Below are 22827 nucleotides of genomic sequence, written 5' to 3'. Positions count from 1 at the left end.
ATAAAGGGGTACTCACGTGAAGTAGTCGCCGCAGGGGCAGTCAGCTGGTACTCTACCTGAGATGCTCTGGTCTCCGTTGTAGTCCGAAGGTCGCTGCTCGGATTTGATGCCCAAATCTTTTGAATAATTTGGCTCTGAAGGTCCAGTATGTTGCCGCCAGTGATAAGCAGCAACGATTAGGTGCGAAGAAAGTTAGTTTCGACTGATTTTCTACTGTAGAGATAGTAATTTTTGGGAGAGAGAAATAATACGTCTAGCCTCAGTGATAGAAATTTAGCGTATATTCAAATTTTACAAATGTCAAGGATAACGGGAAATTTGGGGAACAATTAGCCAATCAGCGACCTTGACGTACGCGCGTAAATTTTAACGTTCCCGAATCGATCAGCTGATTGGCGTAGGTATATTAACGTTTTTACCTACTAGCCGTCTTTACTCTATGACACGCACAGATTATAATACCCAACATGTTAAAATATAAAAAAATAAGGGTGATTTTTTTGTGTTTTTAAACTATTATTTATTTTAGGTAGCAACGTAGTAACTTATTCCTAATTTTCTTCAGGTACCGTAGTAACTTGTTCCTAGTTTTCCTAAGGTAGTGAAGTAACTTCTTCACCTCTCCAGGAAATACCGAAAGTTCTATATTCAAAACATTTGAGCTAACTGTATCATGATTCACGAGTAGCGTAAAATTAAACAGCTTCATAAAGCAAAGCTAGGAGAGCCGCTCAGTGAATATTTCTTCAGGTAAGTAGTAACTTGTTCCTTATTATTTCCAGGTGGCTAAAATTAGGAGCAAATCTCCTAATGTTCTTCAGGTAGCGTAGCGTCTTGTTCCTTGTTTTCTTCAGGTAGCGTAGTAACTTGTTCCTAATTTCCTTCAGGTTGCAAAATAACTTGTTCCTAGTTTTCTTCAAGTAGCGTAGTAACTTGTTCTTAATTTCCTTCATTTAGCAAAGTAACTTGTTCCTAGTTTTCATCAGGTAGCGTAGCAACTTATTCCTAGTTTTCTTCAGGTAGTGTAACAACTTTTTCCTAGTTTTCTTCAGGTAGCGTAGTAACTTGTTCCTAGATTTCTTCATTTAGCGTAGTAACTTGTTCCTAGTTTTCTTCAGGTAGCGTAGTAACTTGTTCCTCTTCTCCAGGAAATAGCGGATGTTCTATATTCCAAACAGTTGAGCTACCTGTATCACGAGCAGCGTGAAGTCGAACAACTTCATAAAGCAGAGCCAGGACAACCGCAGCTCAATGTTAATGATCCTCCACATCCGCAGCTTGTTCCTGTTCTTCTCCAGGTAGCGAAGGAACTTGGTAGCCACTCGCTTCTCGGGGTTGAAGTCTGAAAAAACGAGGGAAAGTAAGCAAGCAATAGCAAGATAATATAGAGATACTAGCTGACCTGGCAAAATTGTTTTACTTTATAAATTATTTCTAGTAGCAATATAAAAAGTAGATAAAAACTTTTTCTCAGGCCTAACAAAATTTCATTAAAATTGGTTGAGCCGTTTTGGAGGATTTCGCGCACAAACACTGTGACACGAGAATTTTATATATTAGACTTTGTGAGGCCCCTGATGGATGACGTAAGAGGACAGATTTTGTAGAGAGAAAGAATTTATAGTAGAGAGAAAATTTAATCCTTGTAGCTAAAGGGGGCAAGGCGCCCTTGGACCGCGAGGATGTAGGCGGTGGCCCACATCGCCCACGCTTACACCGCCTCTATCTAACGAGATTTCAGATTCGGGACGACGAATTATCCGAAATCCAAGATTTTTAATTTTATTCATAATTTAAGATGAAATAATTTAAAATCGTGACTCTTGTCATGAGGCTATTGTAACGATGTGGTTTTTTAGGGTTCCGTACCCCGTAAGGGTAAAAACAGGACCCTATTACTAAGACTTAGTTGTCTGTCTGTCTGTCTGTCTGTCGCCAGGCTCAAGAACCGCTATAGCTCGACTTCTGAAAATTTCACAGATTGTGTATATCTGTTGCCGCTATAATGACAAATTAGTACTGAAAACAAAATAAAATTAATATTTAGTGGGGTCCCATACAACAAACGTGATTTTTTTGGCCTTTTTCGCTCTATATCAATAATGGTAAGAGATAGGCACTTGAATTTTTCACACATTCTTGCTTTATATGTGTAATTTAATATTTAATAATAATATTAAAATAAAATAAAAATTTAAGCCCATACAAAAAATACAATTTTTAGCCTATTTTTGCTCTGTATTGGTACGGAACCCTTCGGGCGCGAGTCCAACTCGCACTTGGCCGATTTTTGTAACATCTCGTTTTGTAAAAAAGGTTTTTCTAGATTAATTATTGCAATGTAAAAATATGACTCGTTGATGGGTTGAGATAAAGATTTATTTATTTATTTATTACTAGCTGTTACCCGCGACTTAGTCCGCGTCAACAAAATGGACCAAATCTTATGCAACAACAAAATAATTTTGAAAATCGATCCACAAACGGCGGAGTAAAATATAAGTAAAACATAAAAAAAGTAAAAGATATCTTCCTCCTTTTTGGAAGTCGGTTAAAAAGTAGCCTAAGTTACTCCTTATTACATCAGCTATCGGCCAATAGAAGTCCCGTCAAAATCGGTCTAGCCGTTTCAGGGATTAGCCGGAACAAACAGACAGACATACAGACAGACAAAAATTGTAAAAATTGCTATTTGGGTATATATACCGTATGTACATTCATAATTATGCATGTAGTAAAAAACGGAAAAAACGGACGGATTTAAGCCAGAAAGAAGCTTAAGGTTAACTTTACCAGTGTTATCTATAATGTTATTTTTATTTATTCACAAGTCAGAGAAAAATCACACGCAAACTTTATTTTCTGTTCAGACTAAAATAAATACAGACAGAGTGCAGAAGTGCAGCGTCGATAGTATTTGTTTGGTTTTTCTATTGAGAATTTTATTTCCGTGGGCGGTAGCAGACAATCTTAACATCGATGACGATACTTTATTTATGAATAATATGTACTATGTGCTATAAATGAGTATCTCTATCATTGGATTATTAAGTTATAGTATAACTAACGCTTACTAGCCGAGGGACAGAAGAAACATTAGTGCCAACGCTAACCAATTTAAAATTTGAAACCACTATACTGTGTGAAGATGCCTTTATTAATAGGTAATAGGTACAGTAATTTCTTTCATTCAATGTATGTATTTCATTCGCTTCTATCACAGTAGGATAGGCTAATAAAATCAATAAATAATATACTTCCACTTACTTGTCCTATAATAGGAATTACGTTGGCTGATTTGAATAAGTAAAATAAAACTAAGTACCGTCAATTCCCAACGATATTTCGGTAAGCAACGTCTTGATTTTCAGATCCGTATTCTTCAAAACCTCTCCTTGGAAACAGATGATCCACACGAGGAACAGTGCTTTGAATCGGATGTTGGTGAAGAGCAGGATCGTTGACAGTGTAAACGTCAATTTGATCTAAAAATATTGAACATATTAATTAACCGACTTCAAGAAAAGGAGGTTATCAATTCGACCCGTATGTATGTAATATTTCCAGAGCTATAATATATTACGTACCTACTTATGTACTTATGTTTTTTTTATTATGTTTGTGTTCGCATATCTCCGGAACTACAAGGTGATTATTTTCTTTACTGGGTATTGTGTAACTTAGGGAATACTGTAAGTTTCATCAAAATCGGTTCAGTTGAAATACTATTTACTGACTTTAAGTTTAAATAATTCCTAAGTGTAAAGTGATATTTCAGTCCATAATTGTTGTCAAGGTGTGCCGGGGGACCGCTAATGTAGATTTCATTTAACATTATAGTTTAAGGGTCAGTTCACAACGAACCGAAACGAGACAATCAGTGACTTGGCGATACAAAATGCAAATTAAGTCACTGTTGGCGGTCCCCCGACACACCGTGACAACAATAATTATGGACTAAAATATCACTTTACACTTAGGAATCATTTAAACTTAAAGTCAGTAAATATTATTTCATTACCTTTTAAAGTTGTTTGGCGTGGTTTTTTTCAAATTTCTTTATTTAATTTTATTGAGATAGGTAATTTCAATTCTTAATTACGTACAATTTTGAAGTCAGCTGAGTTATGTTTTTAAAATACTATAATAATTTATTATTATTAATAATATGCTCATCTACGCTAGTTTGCGTTACTGCTTAAATATTATAATGCCTTTTCTATCATGAATAAAAAGCACGAAAGAGACAGAGATAACACAGTCAAAATTGTATTATACATGCATCGTGATTAGACTGAATAATCAGTTTATTATTTCCGCAGTCCGCTACCATTGAGAAGACCTTTAAACTGATAAAAATTAAAATAAGTATAAAGCTTTTAGTTAAAATATTTCTTTCGTTTTTATTCTCATTTCCGACAATTTTAGTTTAACCATACTAAAATATAAAAATAGTAAGTAAGTATACTTACTTACTAATATTATCTGTCTGTCTGTTACCTCTTCACGCCCAAACCGCTGAACCGATTTTGCTGAAATTTGGCATGGAGATACTTTGAGACGAGGGAAAGGACATAGGATACTTTTTGTTTTTTTTTACGTTTACTTACAACGGAGTTGCGGGCGTCATCTAGTTAGAATATACAACAAAGAACGTTACAAGATGTTGCACGTAACCACGTAATCCTAGGTCAGGGGTCACCACTTTGCTCGAGAACGATAAGGCCTGGCAGGCGGTCTCTTTCTGCGAAACCGTCCTTTCGCAGAAAGAGGCCGCAGAGCGGAACAGAGAGGATGACCCATCCTCCGTTCCGCTCCGCCGGCGTAGGACGGGAGTGCGGAGGCGTCGTTACGCGAACCTCCAAACTTCCGTCTAATCCGGGGCTCCGGGCAAGGATGGGAACCTGCCCGGCTTAGCTAGTCCCGGCGCCGAGGGGAACGCTTCCATTTGCCGGAGTGTTCCCTTACTTTGGTGGAAGTCCGGTCTCTTTTGAGGCAGACCGGCCGGTCATGGAGGGAGTCCTGTGTTAGACAGATCCAGGACATTCCTCCGTATACGGCTGAAGGCAAACCGCAGGTGGTTTTAGTGGGTAAGAGTCCCACATACCCCCGGGGTGCTTCAGCTAACTGAGGCATATCCCCAACCCGGGGCACCCATGATGGGTTTCCCCTGCGCGTCAAAAAAAAAAAAGGTCACCACTTAGTTTCGCTCGGGGTCCGTTTTAGGAATTAAAATGACCTCCGCGGTCCACACATTTAAAAAATATACTACCAGTTCATCAGTATGTCTAAATTGATATTAATTTTTAGAGAAGAATATGCTTGGTCCGCACACAATGGGTTGGCGGTCCGGATGCGGACGGCGGTCCGCCATTTGGTGACCCCCTTAGGTTATAAAGTGGTATTTAGAGTTAGAAAGAAATTGTATATGTGCTCATATCACAGTATGTTCCGAACTATGCGTAATATTCCCTATTAAGGAGTGAGCACACTGAGACGGGCCGTGCCGGGGCTCAGCGTGCCGGGGCTCAACGCAAAAATCCGCCTCCATACATTTTGTATGGAAGCGGAAATCCGCTGCGCCTCGATACAGTGTGCGATACGCGTATCCTCTTCCATACAAATTGTATGGAGGAAGATTTTTGCAATGAGCCCCGGCACGGCCCGTCTCAGTGTGCTCACTCCATTAATCCTTCGATCGCATATTCTTGGAAATCTATTGTTATCGCGGTCCGCGTGGGAGTTGATAGGTTAAAACCGAGTTTTGCATTATATTTTGATGCTTATTATTAGATATAGATATCTTAATGTATATTGATATTTTGATGCATATTTTTAGGTACTTACATTATTCCCCATTTCGATGATACCATACACGATGTTGCTACAAGTGAACAGCAATACAGTCACGAGGTAAAAGATGAACTGAAAAGTTTTACAAATTCTATCAATCAAAATATATTCAACCATTTTGGACTGAAAAATATTCGAGTTTACTGCGGAATCAGTTTATGAGTAATTTATTTATTACACACATTCTGTGTATAAGGTGTAAGAAAATAACGAGATATATTGTGTATTGAGATATTATTATTATATATTTGATGTGTATTTGATTTATTGCTTACACATAAAGACGTTTCCAGAAATATAAACGTAGCACTCAAGTAAAAAATATATTGTAACAGAAGAAATATGACACTTGTTATGCGGCTTGTTAGCAGTAGGTCTCATATAGTTTATATTATACGTAGGTCTCATAGAATCAAAATATCAGATTTTTTTCATCTTAAACACTTGTTAAAAAGTATTACTGTTATTAATGTTAAAATAATCTTGAGACTGTAAGCGGGTCTCAGAACTTGGTACAATTAAAATAATTATATTATCTTGGATTTTAGTGCTTAAAATTGTGTCACTAAGGGCCTGTTTCACTACTTTCTTATAAAGTGCCGAATAGGCTATTCACAGCTTTTTTGACAGATTCTCCATACCGTACTTTACCTGTCAAGTTAAAACCTGTGTGCAAAAATCCACGTGTGCCAGTAAAATTTTTTGGATTCTTGGTTTTGGCGCTCCTATAGATGACGATTTGGTGCCCCTAGAGGATGGCGCCCGTGTGCATTGCACACATTGCACATAATATGGTAGCTTATTCGGCACTTATCGGGAAGTGGTGAAACAGGCCCTAAATGTAATTAAGTTACAAGTAAGTGTCTAAACACACATTACAGCAAGATTACGCCTGCATATTTTAAATTACCGACGACACACCATGCCGAAATTACGTCGCTTTATAGCGTATATAGCCGAACTTCGGTCGAGCGTAAGTTCGGCAGCGATTCAGCGGTTATGTTCTTTTTTTCGGCGTCAATTCGGCGGCGTACTCGAGACACTGAATACTCGGACATAGTAGTTACGCCACTGAATTTCCGCCGCGTATCTTATTGTATGTCATATCAGCCGAATGCGTCGGACCGTTATATCGGCTACGGAACTTCGGTCGCGTATCTTCGGCATAGTGTGTTTAGACACTAACCCTTTTAGTACTTTAGCGCTTTCTTGGAAGGTTTCAAACAACTAGACCGACATCTTTGCGAATTGCTCAAATGTAATATTATATTGTTGACAAAATGTTAACTAGACGACGCGCGACGTCCGCTACTTCTTTGTGACAAAATTAGTTTATATGTATTAAGGGGGCGACTAACTCTAAATTGTCGATTTTATAATTCATTTATAATAAGCCCTGAATTGTTTCATTTTCCAAAATTAGATACTACATTATATTTCCGAGAATTCGATCTGAGCAAAAACACGATATCTTAAAATTTTCTCGATAGAAAAAAAACACAAAGACGCATCTAATTTTCACGAATTTTTCATTTATTGCAATAACCGTGCATTGAACTAAGTTAATATTTTAACACATTGTATACAATTCTATCATTGAGAGATCGACCTAGGGTATTTTTAAAATGTTGTATATTTATCGAGTTATTGAGAAAAAACTAATTTGGCGATGAATCCGCGTCGTTCTTTTTCACCTGGCATGTGAAAGACGGGCGTGAGTGTGAAGAGAGAAGGACGATGTTTGATTTTTGGGGTTAGTCGCCCTCTTAAACACGAGAACAGTACATATTTTTTCCGGGATAAAAAGCTTGAGCTTGAAGAGGTAAACAGGAAAACAGAGAGACAGACAGGCAGACTCACTTTCGCATTTATTATATTAGTATTATGAATTTACAATAATGTAGAGTCTAAAACTTATCGCGCGGTTATTGGACAATGCCAAACGCAGGGCACGCACGCCTATTAGGGTAAATTTATATTAGCGCAAAGTCGAAGCGCATCGAAGCGAATTATTAAAACTGAAAATAACAAATTCAACCTAGTTAAGGTTAACGCACTTTATTACTTCTGAGAATTTAAAAAGGCGCGCGCATCCGCGAGAATTCGCGTGAATGCGCCCGACTAACGCTGATTGGCCTTGCAGAAGTAATGTATGCGTTACGCTCTGGTAGAATTTTCTGTGTTCAGTTTATGGGAATTCGCTTCGCTTCGCTTCGCTTCGACTCTGCGCTATTATAAATTGACCCTTATCTATCATGCAAGAAATTTATCGAAGCAGCATTGTGAATCAGGAATAGCATATTTACCGTAGGTTTGATCGTCCACATAGAGGCCTTTATTGCTCGGACCACACGCCGGTACTCACTGAACAAGTTACTCAATATGTACTGCTTCTTGTTTGTAGTTATATACTTCGAGGTCAATATAAAAAGAGGTCCCTTGCAAGTGTCCCCGCCATCGCTTAGTTTCGATCTACTGACTTTCAACCTCCTGTACACATCGTATAGCTTACAACTCATAATATAAAATATAGAGTACGTCCAAATACAGTCTATATTCACCAACATAATCAACAGCCATAGAATGCACGTATGCAAATCTTTTTTCGTTAACTCATAGGATAGAGATGTAAAAAGATTAATAAATTCCAGTGATAAAAATACAGTTAAAAATATGCTATACTTGATGAAATACTCATTCTTGTTAATGAAGGACGATATTTTAATGGCTCTGAAGTAGGATTTGTTGAAATGATCGTTGTTCTTAAAAACGCCAAAGATCGCTGCGACTATGTATTTCAGCGTCATAATAGTCCAATTGAAGGGTTTGTTCCCGTTCAGTGCTGGCCAGTTCGAAATTAAAAAGTATAAAGTCAACGTCACACAAACCAAACTGTAAGTGTAGTACGCTAGTTTTGTTTTATTAGATAATTGGTGTAAATACAAGCTTCGATTTATTCCAAATATGAATAAAGCAGTGCTCATTTTATCGAATATAATTTGTAAAACGTTCATGCCTTTTCCACTTTTCATTTTATGTTGTAAAACCCTCAAAACGAGCGCACTTTTACGGTTTTCAATCTATACTGAATATTTTATCCACGCCATTAGCGATGTTTATCGGTTACACAAAATGTTCAATTTATTTAAAAGGCTTACCATTATAATATTCGGATTCATTTGTTACTCATCATTATCACATTTGAACATCAATAGACATTTTCTGTTTCAAAATAAGGGTCAACTTATATTAGCGCGGAGTCGGAGCGCATTGAAGCGAATTATTAAAACTGAATATAACAAAATATTCAAACTTAACTCCAAAGCGTTAACGCACTTTATTACCTCTGAGAATTTAAAAAGGCGCGCGCATCCGTGCGAATTCGCGTGGATGCGCCCGACCAACGCTGATTGGCCTCGCAGAAGCAATATATTATGCGTTACGCTCTGGAGTTAAGATTTAATTTTCTGTGTTCAGTTTTTGGGAATCCGTTTCGCTTCGCTTCGACTCTGCGCTATTATAAATTGACCCTAAGGTCTGCGCCAATTTATCATTAATTATTACAAATATATATAAACAAACAAACAAATCTTTTCTCTTTATAATATTAGTGTAGATATTCGCTATAATCCACATTCTTTGAATAATGTCGTGTATATTGGAAAAGCTAATGGAAACTGCAGACCGGCGACAGACAGGCTTCAAAGAAGGCTTCGCAGGCGAGATCCAATATACGTGGCCTTGACTGGATAAATATTATACTATAAAACACTTGTTTGAATAGTAGTTCACATAATCATTCCAGGATTTTATATTGTGTTATGATAATATACAGCACATACTATTATGCTAGAGTAAAGCTAAAAATTAATTTCTTTGACAAATAAAAATTAAAATTTTATCGAACCTAAGTTGCATTGTGTTATTATTTTTCATGCTCCAGAGGTTGATTTTGTTTTCAGAACACAATAAATTCATATTCATTCATATTTCTTAGCCGTAGCCAACTTTCAAAGCATGCGGCTAGCGATTCGCTAGTTTCCTACCCCCGAGGAAGATGTATAAAAGAAGAATACTCTTTAAGTTGGTAAAAAAGGCGCAAAAAAGCAGAGGGCACTACTAGCACATACGTAAATAATCCGGCCAAAGACATATTGCATGTACGTCATATTATCACAATCACAGATTAAGTATTATCTATACTAATATTAAAAATGCGAATGTATCTCTGTCTGTCTCGCTTTCACGCCAAAACTACCGAACCGATTGTAATGAAATTTTGTATACAGATAGTCTAAAGCCTGAGAAAGGACATAGGTTGTAAGGGGGTGAAAATGCGTAAAATTGTTCAAATTAAGTTAGTTCCAAAATTCATAATAGATGGCGCTGTGCGTCTCCTACATCGCGCTGATGCTTGCTCAAACTTCTTTCTATAAGAGGTGGTATCATCTTATATTTAAGTTTCGATTTTTTTCGATTGTTATTTCTACTCAGTACTTTACCTATGTAGTGACGTCACCTTTAACCTATCAATGATAAATAGTTTATGGGTAAAGTTGTGTAATTGGGGGCTATATTTTATGCCAAATTTTAAAAAGCTAAATAAGCTTTTTAAAATTTGGCATAAAATATAAAGTTTAATTTTAAAAAATGACTTACAGGGTTTTTTATAAAAGCTTTTGACACCAATTTTGTTGACATCGCGCGCTATAAGCTGAAGTCCACGCGGACGAAGTCGCGGACAACAGCTAGTATAGTATATAATGATCACAATATTAGCACTAAACGTTATCACGTCTTGTCAAACGTCGAACAAATCTTGGTTTTGCCTCTAGCCTGTTAAGATTGCAGTAAGCTTTAAGAGGAGTCCACACCGCCCTTTTTTCCATACAAACGTTGTCCCCTGTTTCCTCCCTGGATAATGCTAGTAGAGTTATAATTTTTTTCCTGAATATCTACGGCCACTAATACAATGTCCCTATGTTTTCTTTTTTTTCATAATTTAATTATTAAATAAGATATGAACGTTCAAAAACCCAAAAAAATGGCCAGATTTTCCGCTGTGTTCAAACGTCCAGAAAACAGATTTGGCTAGATTATACAAAAAAAAAGCAAAACATAGGAACACAGCTCAAGCCTTTTTTTAATCTTTAATGGAAAAAGTACTTAAATCGGTTAAGTTTTGGAGAAGGAATCAGGGGACAACGAATCGTTGATTTTCTGGATTTTCTGCAGTTGTCTCTATCGCGTTCTGCGGTATAGGCTTGAGGTAAGGGAGACAGCTATAGATATTACACGTACTTTTTTTTCATTTCTCTAGCCCCTGGTGTATCCTCTTAAGGTAATAACCTATTGAAATATTTTATAGTACTGGCGGCCCAGTACGTGCTTCGCTACCTATAAAGTGAAATAATAAAAAAATGAACTTGCTTGTACTCTTAACACTGAAAAAAGTTTGAATTTGAGATCAAAATCCCCAACAAAATGATCCGCCATTAATTGAATTCATTTGTTACAAAAATACGGTAAATGAAGAACCGCTCCACCGATTTTGTGCTACTTCACATAAATATTTACTAAAATAGGTAGTAATCAAAGCCTAAACATTTGGTATTGGAGTGTTCTTGAGTTATAAAATTACAACGAAAAGTGGCATTGATTTATAATAAACGGAGATTGTTTTTTTATGGAAAAAGATCCACCACAATTCACAAAGTTAAACAAAACATTAATTTAGTCTACTAGAATCAAAAACCGCAATGTCCAATAAAATCATTATTGGACATTGCGGTTTTTGATTCTAGTAGACTCAATTGTTTGTTATCCTTGTTTCTGTACTTGTCAGGAAATTATGTTCATTAATTTTACGACGAACATAAACAACTTTTATGATATTGTTTTTTATGGGAGTTTATAGTAAAATAAAAATACATAATTATTTATATACCTTATATTTAAACTTAACATAAAATATTATAATATATACCTGTGACTTTAAAAGTACACTTTTGACTAGATTATTAACAACATAAGCAACCGGAACAACGACTTTTTAAAAACGATTAGGTTTCAAAAACTTACTAGATTAGATTACTATAGCTTAAAGTCTAAACCAAAAGATGGGTCATAAAATTTCATACGTTAATTACATTTAATTTGAAATTGTATGCCTTGTCTTGTCCTTTAATAATTGGTTGAAATATTTTTTGGTTGGGCAGCGCAACTAAGGCTTTATGTATATTATTATTATTATTATAACTGGATCTTGGAGCATTTTTTGAAGAAGCATATTACTGTCGAGACTGTCAAATAGAAATTCTGGTCATAATAATTGAAGTCGTAAGTGGATAATGGGTAAGTGGTTATTTTGAAAATTTTTTTTTTTTTTTTTGCATTAAACGGAATTAAATGAACTACCATATTGCCCAATGTTATAAAATTTTACTTATCCACTTCTTGCACTTACGTCTTCAATTATGCTAGGACTACTTACTGCTCAAGTGCTCATATTGTGATCGCAGTGTATTTGCGTTATGATATTGATATAAACATAATAGAACAGTTTAATTTAAATGTAAGTTTTCAGGAACTAACAAGAATATCTCGACCTTCGTTCTATGAAATATATTGCATAAGAACAACTTGACCTAACACACACTAACACAGGGTTGAATAGCTACGTATAATGTATATTATGCGAGTCAGAATCAGAACCATTTTGCATCAGAAATTATTTCTGGTTCTAAGGCTGGATGTATATATGCGATAGGGCGAACGGTTTTGCTGCCACGCCGACAGATTACAAACAAAATACACAGTTTTTTTCGAAAGGGTCCAAGTTACTGGTCTGCTTAAGACCTAGGTAGTTTAATCGGAGCTATAAACTAATATGTTGCTAGTTGGTTTGGAGACAAATAATAAAAGTATTTTAAAAAGATAAGACCAACTTCAAAATTGTACGTAATTGAGAATTAAAATTCCGTATCTCAAAAACTACTGCACCGATTTTGTTGAAACTTGCACTATTCCCTAAATTGAACAATACCTAGTACAACTAAAAAAGAATTACTTAAGTCGGACTTGTAGTTCGAGAGATATGCGAACACAAACATAAAAACATACATACATACACTTTTGTAATTTGGCACATTTGCTCAGATGCTAATATAGACTAACATAATATACGAAAACTGGGCAGTTCTGGGAATATTACATACATACGCGTGGAATTGATAACCTCCTTTTTTTGAAGTCGGTTAAAAATGAGGCCTGTCTCTTCCCTAACGAGATTTTCTGAACGTGCAATATTGGGAAAAGCTACGAAAATAAGCTATTTTTATCTGAATAATGAATATTATATAGTATGTGACGATTTATTTAAATAGATTTGCTTATCATCTCGCGGTATAGCCGCTAAATTGCGAGTTCGGACGGACGTATATAAATCCAGCCTTATAAGGAATTATATTGAGTGAAAAATATTATAATCTAAATGATAAAATTGACTGATTTGGCTACAACAAATTAAAACATCAAAGACTAGTAATAAGTCTCATAGTTTCTTAATTAAAACTAAAACTTAGTGGAGCTGAATTAATTGACTAGCATTTAATTATTTTGAATTTATATTTCAAATTATATTATATAAAAATATAAATAAATAATCGAGATAAACAATATAGGTACTTAAATAAAAATAGATAAATTTAATAATTATCTACTTAATTTTAATTATTTGCAGATTTTGAATAAGCTCTCATAATTAACTAAATTTCTTTAATTGAAAACAAATGAGTAAGTTAAATAATCATTAAAATAACACCGAGTACGGCCGTAAGTTTACACTTTCTCTTTTAGTTTCTATCGTAGCAAGAACTTTACAAGTTGACTGCAGGGCTCGGAAACCTGGTTAATCTACGCGATCCTGTTCGTTAGAAACGCAACATTTCCAAAAGAGCGTTTTCATTTCGATTCCGCTCTGAACGGAGCGAAATTATTTCTGATTTTGTTCTAAGAGCAAAATAAAATTGCTCACTGCTCAAAATACCGGTTAGAACCGTTCGCGGTTATGTTCGCCCCGCCCACTCACACACACCACGACCATCACTCATTGTCCACACATAAACAAGTTATGGCCTATTGGCTATTAGCTGGTGCACTAGAAAGGGATAGAAGATATCACTGCACTAGTTACTTTCCGCGAGAAATTAACCAGGTTAATTTCAGGAGCAATACCGCTCGCATCTCTATTTCGCTCCGAACGAACACTTAAATCTAAAAACCTGGTTAAAGAGCGTTTTAACCTGGTTAAAAAAAGTACCGGTTCCGAGCCCTGTTTGACTGTTACAAAAATATAGTTTTCAATGCAGCTATTGTTATTCTATAATTTCCTTCACAACTTCTTTTCTTAGAAACAAATTCTATACACGTACACAAAACACTATAATAGGTCCCTTCTTTACAATATCTTTCTTTTATTCCTAAACTAAATGTAGCTAAAATACTATTAAGAAGTGAGAATTACAGACCTCATTTTAACTACGCTACTTTTCGGATATATAAATTATCTTTTTAATTTTTGTCGCCAGCATAATAATACAGTATAGTCCGTCAAGAAAGTCATGACCGACGGGAAAATTTTCTAAACGTAATCACGCTTATAAGGTGTATTTTTTCTTTGTATTTTCACAGAGAACGCTTATTACATTTTAAATATTGTCACCTTGCACATTTTTATCTCGAATTAATAAAGTTCTCTTAATTTTTATTTCATTTAAAAAATTTCCCGCCTGTCATTAATTTCTTGACAGACTATACTCCCAAATTAATAATTCGCATGGAAATCTTCGCTGTCGTAATCACGAAAACACCCGAATCTATGAAACGTAAGAGCCCCAAACAATGCACTTGCATTTTGCACCTTGTTCAAAGGAAATAGAAGTAAATATCATATAGCTGCGGCCGCTGTCGCCGGTCCGTCAATAAGTGCTATATCTCACCGGGAAGCCATCGCGGCGTTACCACGATGGTAACGTATGAGCAACGTCAGGCGCCTCTACGTCGCTGCAAAGTGCTGTTTTTCTTAAAGTTAAGTTTACTTATACTTGCAGAGACTCTACCGACGCTCGGGAAATACGACCGTTGCCGAAAAATTACGAAAATTTATATGCGCATTATCACTTTGGGAGCATTGTACGTGACTGTCTGTTAAGATTATTATTTAGGATTAAAAATGGTCTGTTATAATTAGCTGGTATTGTAAAGACATAAAAAATAAAGTGCTTTTCTGCTTTAAACTAAATCATCCAAGTGCTTCATAATTTTAACATTTTTAACAAATTGAAAAAATAATGAATGAGCAACCTAATTTGACTTTCAAATCTAGACATTATAATAAAAGGTTGGGGAAAACGTCTTTTCGCATTATAGTAAACTATGTATATGTATGAACTTGTCTTAAAATCTCTTGGGCTATTCCAATTGTATCTGGCTGACTTTGGTATCATTTAAAAGTTTTAATTTTACAGAAGACAATTGCAAATTCAAATTAGGTAAATGTGAGATTTTCATTTATTTTATTTATTTAACTGTTTATTGCACACACAAATTTTTACATGAAATATACACAGAAGAAAGACGACACAACAGGTACTGCTTATCTCTAATAGAAATATCTTCCAGCAGTCCTACCATGTCCATCCATTTGTTTCTCTTATTGTTAAAATGAGTGATTGGAAGGGCATTATTCATTATGAGTTACCGCCAGGCAGGACCATTGTTTCTGATCTGTACTGTGAACAACTGAAGAGATTAAAGCAAGAAGTTGAGAGAAAGCAGCCGGAATTAATCAACAGAAGGGGTGGGTTTTTCACCATGATTACGCTAGACCTCACACATCTTTAGCCATACAGCAAAAATTACGGGAGTTTGGCTGGGAGGTGTTAATGCGTCCGCCGTAGGTATAGTCCTGACCTTGCACCTTCAGATTTCCACCTGTTTCGGTCGCTGCAGAATTCCTTAGGCAGTGTCAGGTTGACATCACAAGAGGACTGACAAAACCACTTGTCGCATTTTTTTCGTCAGAAGCTCCAAAATTTTTATAGCAATGGGATCCAACAAGATGGCAAAAAGTTATCAAAAAAAATGACACCTATATACTTAAGTCAATAATTAAAAATGAACTTTATAAAAAAACCTTTTGAATTTTTATATAAAATGCGAAGAAACTTTTTCCCCAACCTAATAGAATAGAATAGTACATATTTTATTTCCAGGAAATTTGTAACAATGGTTCTTATTATTTATGTATGGTATCAACATTTCTGGTTTATTGGCCTGGAAATATTGTCTAATTTTAAAACATATAATAGTAATAGTCCGGGTTCCGTAGAACATTTTTTTTTATTACTATCAAGCGATTTTTTTGTGAGTAGCTTCATTTTGATAAGATGAACAACAATTATTTTATTTGCGAAAAATCTTGAAAGTGGTAGCAGAGATATAAAGGATTTAATACTTTGGTTTGATGGTCCTAAAATATGGATTGTTCTATTTGCAGGACAATGTTACTCTTAAATTATATACTTTACTATAATTATTATTAATCTATCAATACACAAAAAATCAGCTGGTTACCTTATCAAAATGAAGCTACTCACAAAAATTTTGCTTGATAGTAATAAAAAAAATTGTTCTGCGGAACTCGGACTATAATATTATATTTTTTATGAGTCGAAAAATTTCATGTTATGAAAATATCTCTTGTTTTATCAAAATGCTGAAATGATGAAGCACTTTTAGATAACACAATATGAATAAAATATTATAACATTCAGTTGTCACACAATATCATTCTTTCACAGGTGTTATGTATGAGTCAATTTTAAGTCATGCGTGATGCGTCATGCGGCTAATGTCTTAAGGCGAGGATAAACCCCAATTTATTATTCCGCGACTTCCGGTTTACCTAGTTCCAATATATATAGTACCAAGTTTTAAAAAATATGAGGTATAAAGCACAATATTTCAAATACCTTAAACCATAAACATTTTAATAAAACTTAATACTTTGGCTGTAATTAATTTACAAACTCACCTCCGATAAAAATCTATTTCATCGAAATATAAGTATTAACTAGGATAATTATACATTTTATTTGAATAAATTGTTAGTAAATCTATATTAAAAATTCTTTAACCGAACAATTTTGTTTCTTAATGTTTATTTCCAAAGATATTTAAAAAAAAAATGAAAAATAGAGAAAATCCGCTCGTTTGACTTCAGTTTTATGCTAAGCTAAAATTAATCTTATTGCGATGCGTATACGCTTGGTCTTTGGTTGTGTGCAAAGTTATAGTTTTGGATTGAGATTAATCCCCGCCTTAAAGAAAATTTGAAACACAATATTATAAGAACAGTACTATAACTTCATATAAACGCACGTCATTTTTTGTTACGAATGTGTGCGTGCACATATATTCCCAGTATCCATATTTTAATCAATAAAGGTACGTTATTATGCAGATTAAAAAATATAACTTTTTAGTGTAATGGGTTATTTTTATTGAAAGTAGTGTAGTGGGCAGTTAGAACTAGCATCACTGGATTTCAGCGCTGGATTAGCATTGTATACGTACACAATATTAAATCCAATCCAGTATGCACAATTTAGGTACATTAGGCGAGACCGCACTAAAGCGACACAACACGACGCGACACTTCACGTATATTAAGGCCATCTCCTGAGCAAACGACCTTAACCATACATTTGCCTCGTTGCCAAAATCGCGCCAAAATCCTATTCTTTTTACTTACTTAGCTTATTTGAAAATTGACCTAAAAAAATCAAACGTCCAGTATGTAGGAAGTTAATGAAATTATCGATCTATTGGCGTGTGTTTCAAATAACCGTAATTTGTAAATACTAGGGAGATGCTGTGTGTATGTTTGAATTTAAATAAATTGGTATTACTTTGGAAGCTGATATCATGAGTATAAAAAACAAAAATAGGAAATTAATGAATAGAACATTCATATACTGAAGATAATTGCTGTATTTTAAATTTTTATTATAATTTTGTAGCTTTCAAATTATGAGATAACCCCTTAAAGGCTCTAAAAACGGTAAATTACGGTATCTCCGTAGGGGGAGCGTGAAGCGTCATAAATGTCAATTCTATGAAAGTGAAGTGTCTCGTGACTCGTCGTGTCGTGTCGCTTCAGTTCGATCCCGCCTTTATACAGAAACTTGCTAAGCGTCAAAAATCGACTCAAACAAAACTCCCATTGTCATACACATCTGGCGTACATTACACAGTATAATATGGCATACACTATGTGGCATATTTTACTGTGGCATAGGAGACACGGAGCGTCGGGCTTGCAGCGCCTTGTTGTCGCAGTACGCTCTTATATCAGCTATGGGCTGTAGCAGGAATACCGGCACGTCATCGTCTCGTTTCTGGAAAATTTAAGAATTTATTAGAAAAACTTGTTTAAGAATGGAGATTATCTTGGTTAAGGAATTATTTTAGTTCAAGCCGAGTTTGGATCCAAGGAAACTTAAAGAAGTGTGTTCAATATCAACATTGTTCACACAATATCAACAGTGTTCAATATCAACTATAAAGTCGGTCTACTACACAGAATTATTATTATTATTATTAGTGAAGGACTTGGGAGCCTACACTGTCCCATATGTCTTGTGTTAGAAGTTAGCTTGAATTTGAAGTTTTGTACGTAATATTGGATTATAATTTTAGTTTTTTTAACACATAATTTTCCAAAGATAGTCACTTTGTTATTTAAACGAGTTTTATTCATTATTTATTAAATGATTTACTTACTTTTTTAATTACTTAAAAAATGACCTGGGACGAACGTGCGCTATGCAAATTTTAATGTACCTGTCGTTCCATTCGAATAGAGATGCTAAACGACTTTTTGATTGAGTTTTAATAGATATTAATATAAACAAGAATTTTGTACTCAGATATTTTCGTATTACCATGCCGATTGGAAGATGAAATTGAAACGAATTGGTCCAGGTAAAAAGACTATCCCGCGGTTATCGTACATCTCCCGCGGTAAAAACTCTCCTATGTTACAGAAATGTGTCCGGGTGGTTAGGTCTGAATGTCAAAATATATTGAAATAACGTACGTACTTCAAAAAGAACTTTTCCCAAAATGACTGATTTTCTATAGGTCTTTATTATTAAAATGTCGGAAATCCGTAAAGCCCATAAAGTTAATATACCGAGCGGAATAGAGCAACAATCTCGAGCTGTCAAACGTAACCGAAATTGGTTTTATCTGTGTGTAATAATATGTGTACGCATACACTTACACAAGCATAATTGAACATGATTTCTATGAGATGAAATTGTCAACGTGCGGCACTGCCAAAAAAGATGGCTGCTGTCATGTATCACACGTCTCTTTTTACCACGCAGTGTTACTGATAGTGACATCTCTCTTGCTCAGGCCTTGGTTTCTCTATTCCGCTAGGTATATTAACTTTATGGTAAAGCCTAACACCCCTTGTCCTTTTCAGCTCCATTATCTAATAACCCAGTAAAATTAAACATTCGACCTCGGAATAATTCGCATAGAGCTGAAAATTTGTAGAGACGTTAATTACAGCATTATAAATAAATCCTCAAAAGTCCCCGGCGATCCTCCTTGTGCCAAAAATTTTATTCAAGGTCAAAGGTATGAAAATGAAGTTTTCCCGTTTTTCTTTTAAATGGTGCATTCTATCATAGAAATTACACGTCAATCATAATAAATATCCGCCACCATAATGATTTTTAAAACAAAAGGAAAGCGGATAAGGAAGTCATCATATAAATCAAATTATGCCGTGTCATACATTTCGAAGGATGTTCTCATCTCCTAGAAGGACAAGATTACTGAACTTAAGTATTATCATAATTAATATTCTTCTCATTAAATTTCCATTTTTTATTAGCGATATTGAGGTTAATTGTAATTTGTGAGTTTCAATTAAAATTGTTTTCAACGAAATTGATTTCAACGAAAAAAAAAATATATGGACAATTTAGTTGAAAATATTTTTTTTGTAACATCTACGCGCGTGTAACGCTTATTATAATTTAAATTATTTTTTATGAAATAAAACAGGAAATGAAGAGACTGATCTACCATCCTTTTGCATTCAGCAGTAATTATTGCCTACAGTCTTAGGGATTCTTATATTTATATATCTATTTCTACATATACACTAAAGCAGTGGTTCTTAACCTTTTAGTCATGAGGGACCATTTTACCAAATGTTTGTCTAGCCGGGGACCACCCAGTTGGTTTACCTCAACTAAGGATTTTTTTGATAAAGAAAACAAGGACAACTTTATAATTAGCACTCTTTTTTATTTGGTAAAAATCTAAAAGTTATAGATTTTAATTGCTTAAATGTGATTTTTGTGACTGCATAGTCCATACTCTTTACTAACTTCTGAATTCTCACATAACATTATTAGGATGGCTTCGCGGACCACTTGGAATGCCTCCAGGGACCACCGGTTAAGAACCTTTGCACTAAAGTAATAAAGAGATAAAGTTTGTATTTTTGTTTGCAGGAGGTAATCTCTGAAACTACTGGTCCGATTGCAAAAAATTTAACATCGATAGAAAAATTGGTGTGTTCCTGAGTTACATACTCGTATTATGTTATGTCGTTCTCAGAATTCCACGCGGGCGAATCTACGGGCTAGTACTATCCGAGAAGTTGATTCCGAGGCAGTTGGGACCTACGTAGTTTGGTTGCGTTATGTCAAACTCAGCCGACAGATCACAATTAACATTGAATTGACATGATCCGACCAAATGACGTTGGTCTGTCAACTGCCTAGGAATCAATTTCCTCGATGGTACATAATCGCTTGGTCCGACCATCTTTGGCAATTGATTAATTAGTATATTGCATGTTACAGACTATCATAAATTAATTACTCTTAACCGGCTGACTTCTACACGAATACACAAACCGTTAATATAATATATTGAGTAAGTCAAAAAAATCCTTATTACCTGAAACAGGACTTCTCCCTCGAAGTAGGTGAGTTGGTGTTTCCTCGTCCGGAGTAAGAGGCCCACCAGTTTGTCTGATATCACCGTGTATATCTGAAATGAATACAGAATTTTACTATGTTATCTTATTGCACAGAGTGTTACTAAATAATAACCATAACAATAACCACAACATTAAGAAAAACATTAAGCAAGAGAAAAATCTAAAACACGTAAGTAATTAATATATTGATACTTTTAGTTTAAGAGAGTTCATACTACAGACAGTTCTGTTATTGACGTTTATAATATATATTTTCAAACAAAAATCTAAATATAAAAAAGTAATTTATAATGATGACTATCAACGATAGCGTAGTTAGCTCTATATTACAACGAGCTTTTGCCCGCGGCTTCGCTCGTGTTAAGAAGTATTATTATATACAAACTTTCATCCTCTATTTGAACCCCTTGGGGTTGGAATTTATCAAAATCCTTTCGTAGCGGATGCCTACATCATAACATCTACCAGCATGCCAAATTTCAGCCCGATCCGTCCAGTAGTTTGGTCTGTGCGTTGATAGATCACTATGTCAATCAGTCAGTCAGTCACCTTTGAGTTTTATTTACGGCGGTTCCCAATATTTGATCTATCTCTGGTTTGGCCCTACTAGAGATAGGAATAGCTCACATTAGACATTAGAGACATATATTTTATGTCAATTGTGAGCTATTACTATCTCTAGTAGGGCAAAACCAGAGATAGATCAAATATTGGGAACGGCCGTTAATAGATAATCCGGCTATGGAAATTACATAGCATGCAGTATCACCCAACCATTATTACAGACCTTTTGATACCCCGTTCATTAAAATCAGAATAGTTTAGGCACTACGATGCATCTTAGGGCGTAGGCGATTTGATCGCGGCAAACACGTGTCGAATACGAGGCGAACACGCGACAAACTCACTGCGAACACGCGCGCCAAGCCCGCGGCGTATGATGTATGGCCGCAGCACAATTTCATCTTTACGGTTTCACCCACGAAGCCAAAACAAACTCTGTTTTAGCTCCGTGGTTTCACCTGTTTAGGCTTTACATAAAGGCTTTGCAGGTTTCACTTCAATATGATAACGCGTAGATTTTCCAGTTATTAAGGCATACCAAACTTCAACAACACCAGTGTTACCTGAAGTCACTGACCTCCATTATAAGTACGCTGGACTTATGATATCCACCTGCTTTTTGTGCCTATTTGAAGCGGAATCAGCGCTCCCAATGCGGGGGAAGAGAACTAAAGACGTAAATTGCAAATGGCCGCTTAATCGTTATTGGTTGTCATCATTAGTATTAGTTCCAAGTACTCTCACTACTGCTATCAGCGCCAATATGGCGACTTTCAAACGTCATTTTTACGTCAGATTTAGTTTTCTTCCCCCGCATTGGGGGCGCTAATTCCGCTTCAAATAAGCACAAAAAATAGCTGTCATTTCAAAGGGTATCATAAGTCCAGCATACTTGTATAATGGAGGTCAGTGCCTGAAGTTAAGTAACTACATAACTTACCTGAAGTAAGTTATGTAAGCCCATATGATCCATATCCTTACTAATATTATTTTTGAAATTGTCTGTCAGACCTGCCTGTTACCATTTTTCTCTTAACCGTTTTTGACCGCTGAGCCGATTTTGAAGAAATTTTATATGGAGATACTTTGAGTCCCGGGAAAGGACATAGGATACTTTTTGGCCCGGAAAAATGTACGGTTCTTGCAGGCCCGTTGTTCCCGTTTGCACATGTCATGGGCAAACGCAGACAAATATTATGCCCGTTTCGTGTTTGTGATCGACTTTGGCTGTGTGGTTTATATAAAGTCGCTGTGTGTTTGCCGATTCATGCGCCAACGTGAAGAGGCCCCTATTCATAAATTGCTTATTACGACGT

The 22827-nt window shown here is 35.4% G+C and overlaps 2 protein-coding genes and 1 long non-coding RNA gene across 3 annotated transcripts in view; 1 reads left to right on the top strand and 2 right to left on the bottom strand.

Moving 5' to 3' along the window:
- Nucleotides 1–536: 536 nt before the first annotated feature.
- Nucleotides 537–8181, bottom strand: LOC121734089. Its single transcript, XM_042124501.1, has 5 exons — nt 8160–8181; nt 5848–5925; nt 3326–3485; nt 1188–1342; nt 537–666 (listed from the first exon to the last, which is right to left on the bottom strand). The coding sequence occupies exons 1-5, from the start codon at nt 8178–8180 to the stop codon at nt 649–651; spliced, it is 432 nt and encodes a 143-aa protein (XP_041980435.1). The 5' UTR covers nt 8181; the 3' UTR covers nt 537–648.
- Nucleotides 763–1014, top strand: LOC121734090. Its single transcript, XR_006036658.1, has 3 exons — nt 763–782; nt 855–887; nt 987–1014. It is a non-coding gene; the product is annotated as an uncharacterized LOC121734090 (long non-coding RNA).
- A 9776-nt stretch (nt 8182–17957) lies between the features above and the next one.
- Nucleotides 17958–22827, bottom strand: part of LOC121734087 (actin-binding Rho-activating protein-like) — a 66175-nt gene continuing 61305 nt past the window's right edge. Inside the window, exons 4-5 of the mRNA XM_042124500.1 lie at nt 20905–20997; nt 17958–18314 (exon numbers count right to left, since the gene is read on the bottom strand). Coding sequence (XP_041980434.1) covers nt 18201–18314; nt 20905–20997 — 207 coding nt within the window. The 3' untranslated portion in view covers nt 17958–18200. The remainder of the gene's footprint in view (nt 18315–20904; nt 20998–22827) is intronic.

This window comes from Aricia agestis, chromosome 15 (genome assembly GCF_905147365.1).
Source record: "Aricia agestis chromosome 15, ilAriAges1.1, whole genome shotgun sequence".
Taxonomy (NCBI): Eukaryota; Metazoa; Arthropoda; class Insecta; order Lepidoptera; family Lycaenidae; genus Aricia; species Aricia agestis.
The sequence above is the reverse complement of the archived record's forward strand: the minus strand, read 5'-3'. Positions and strand labels throughout refer to the sequence as shown.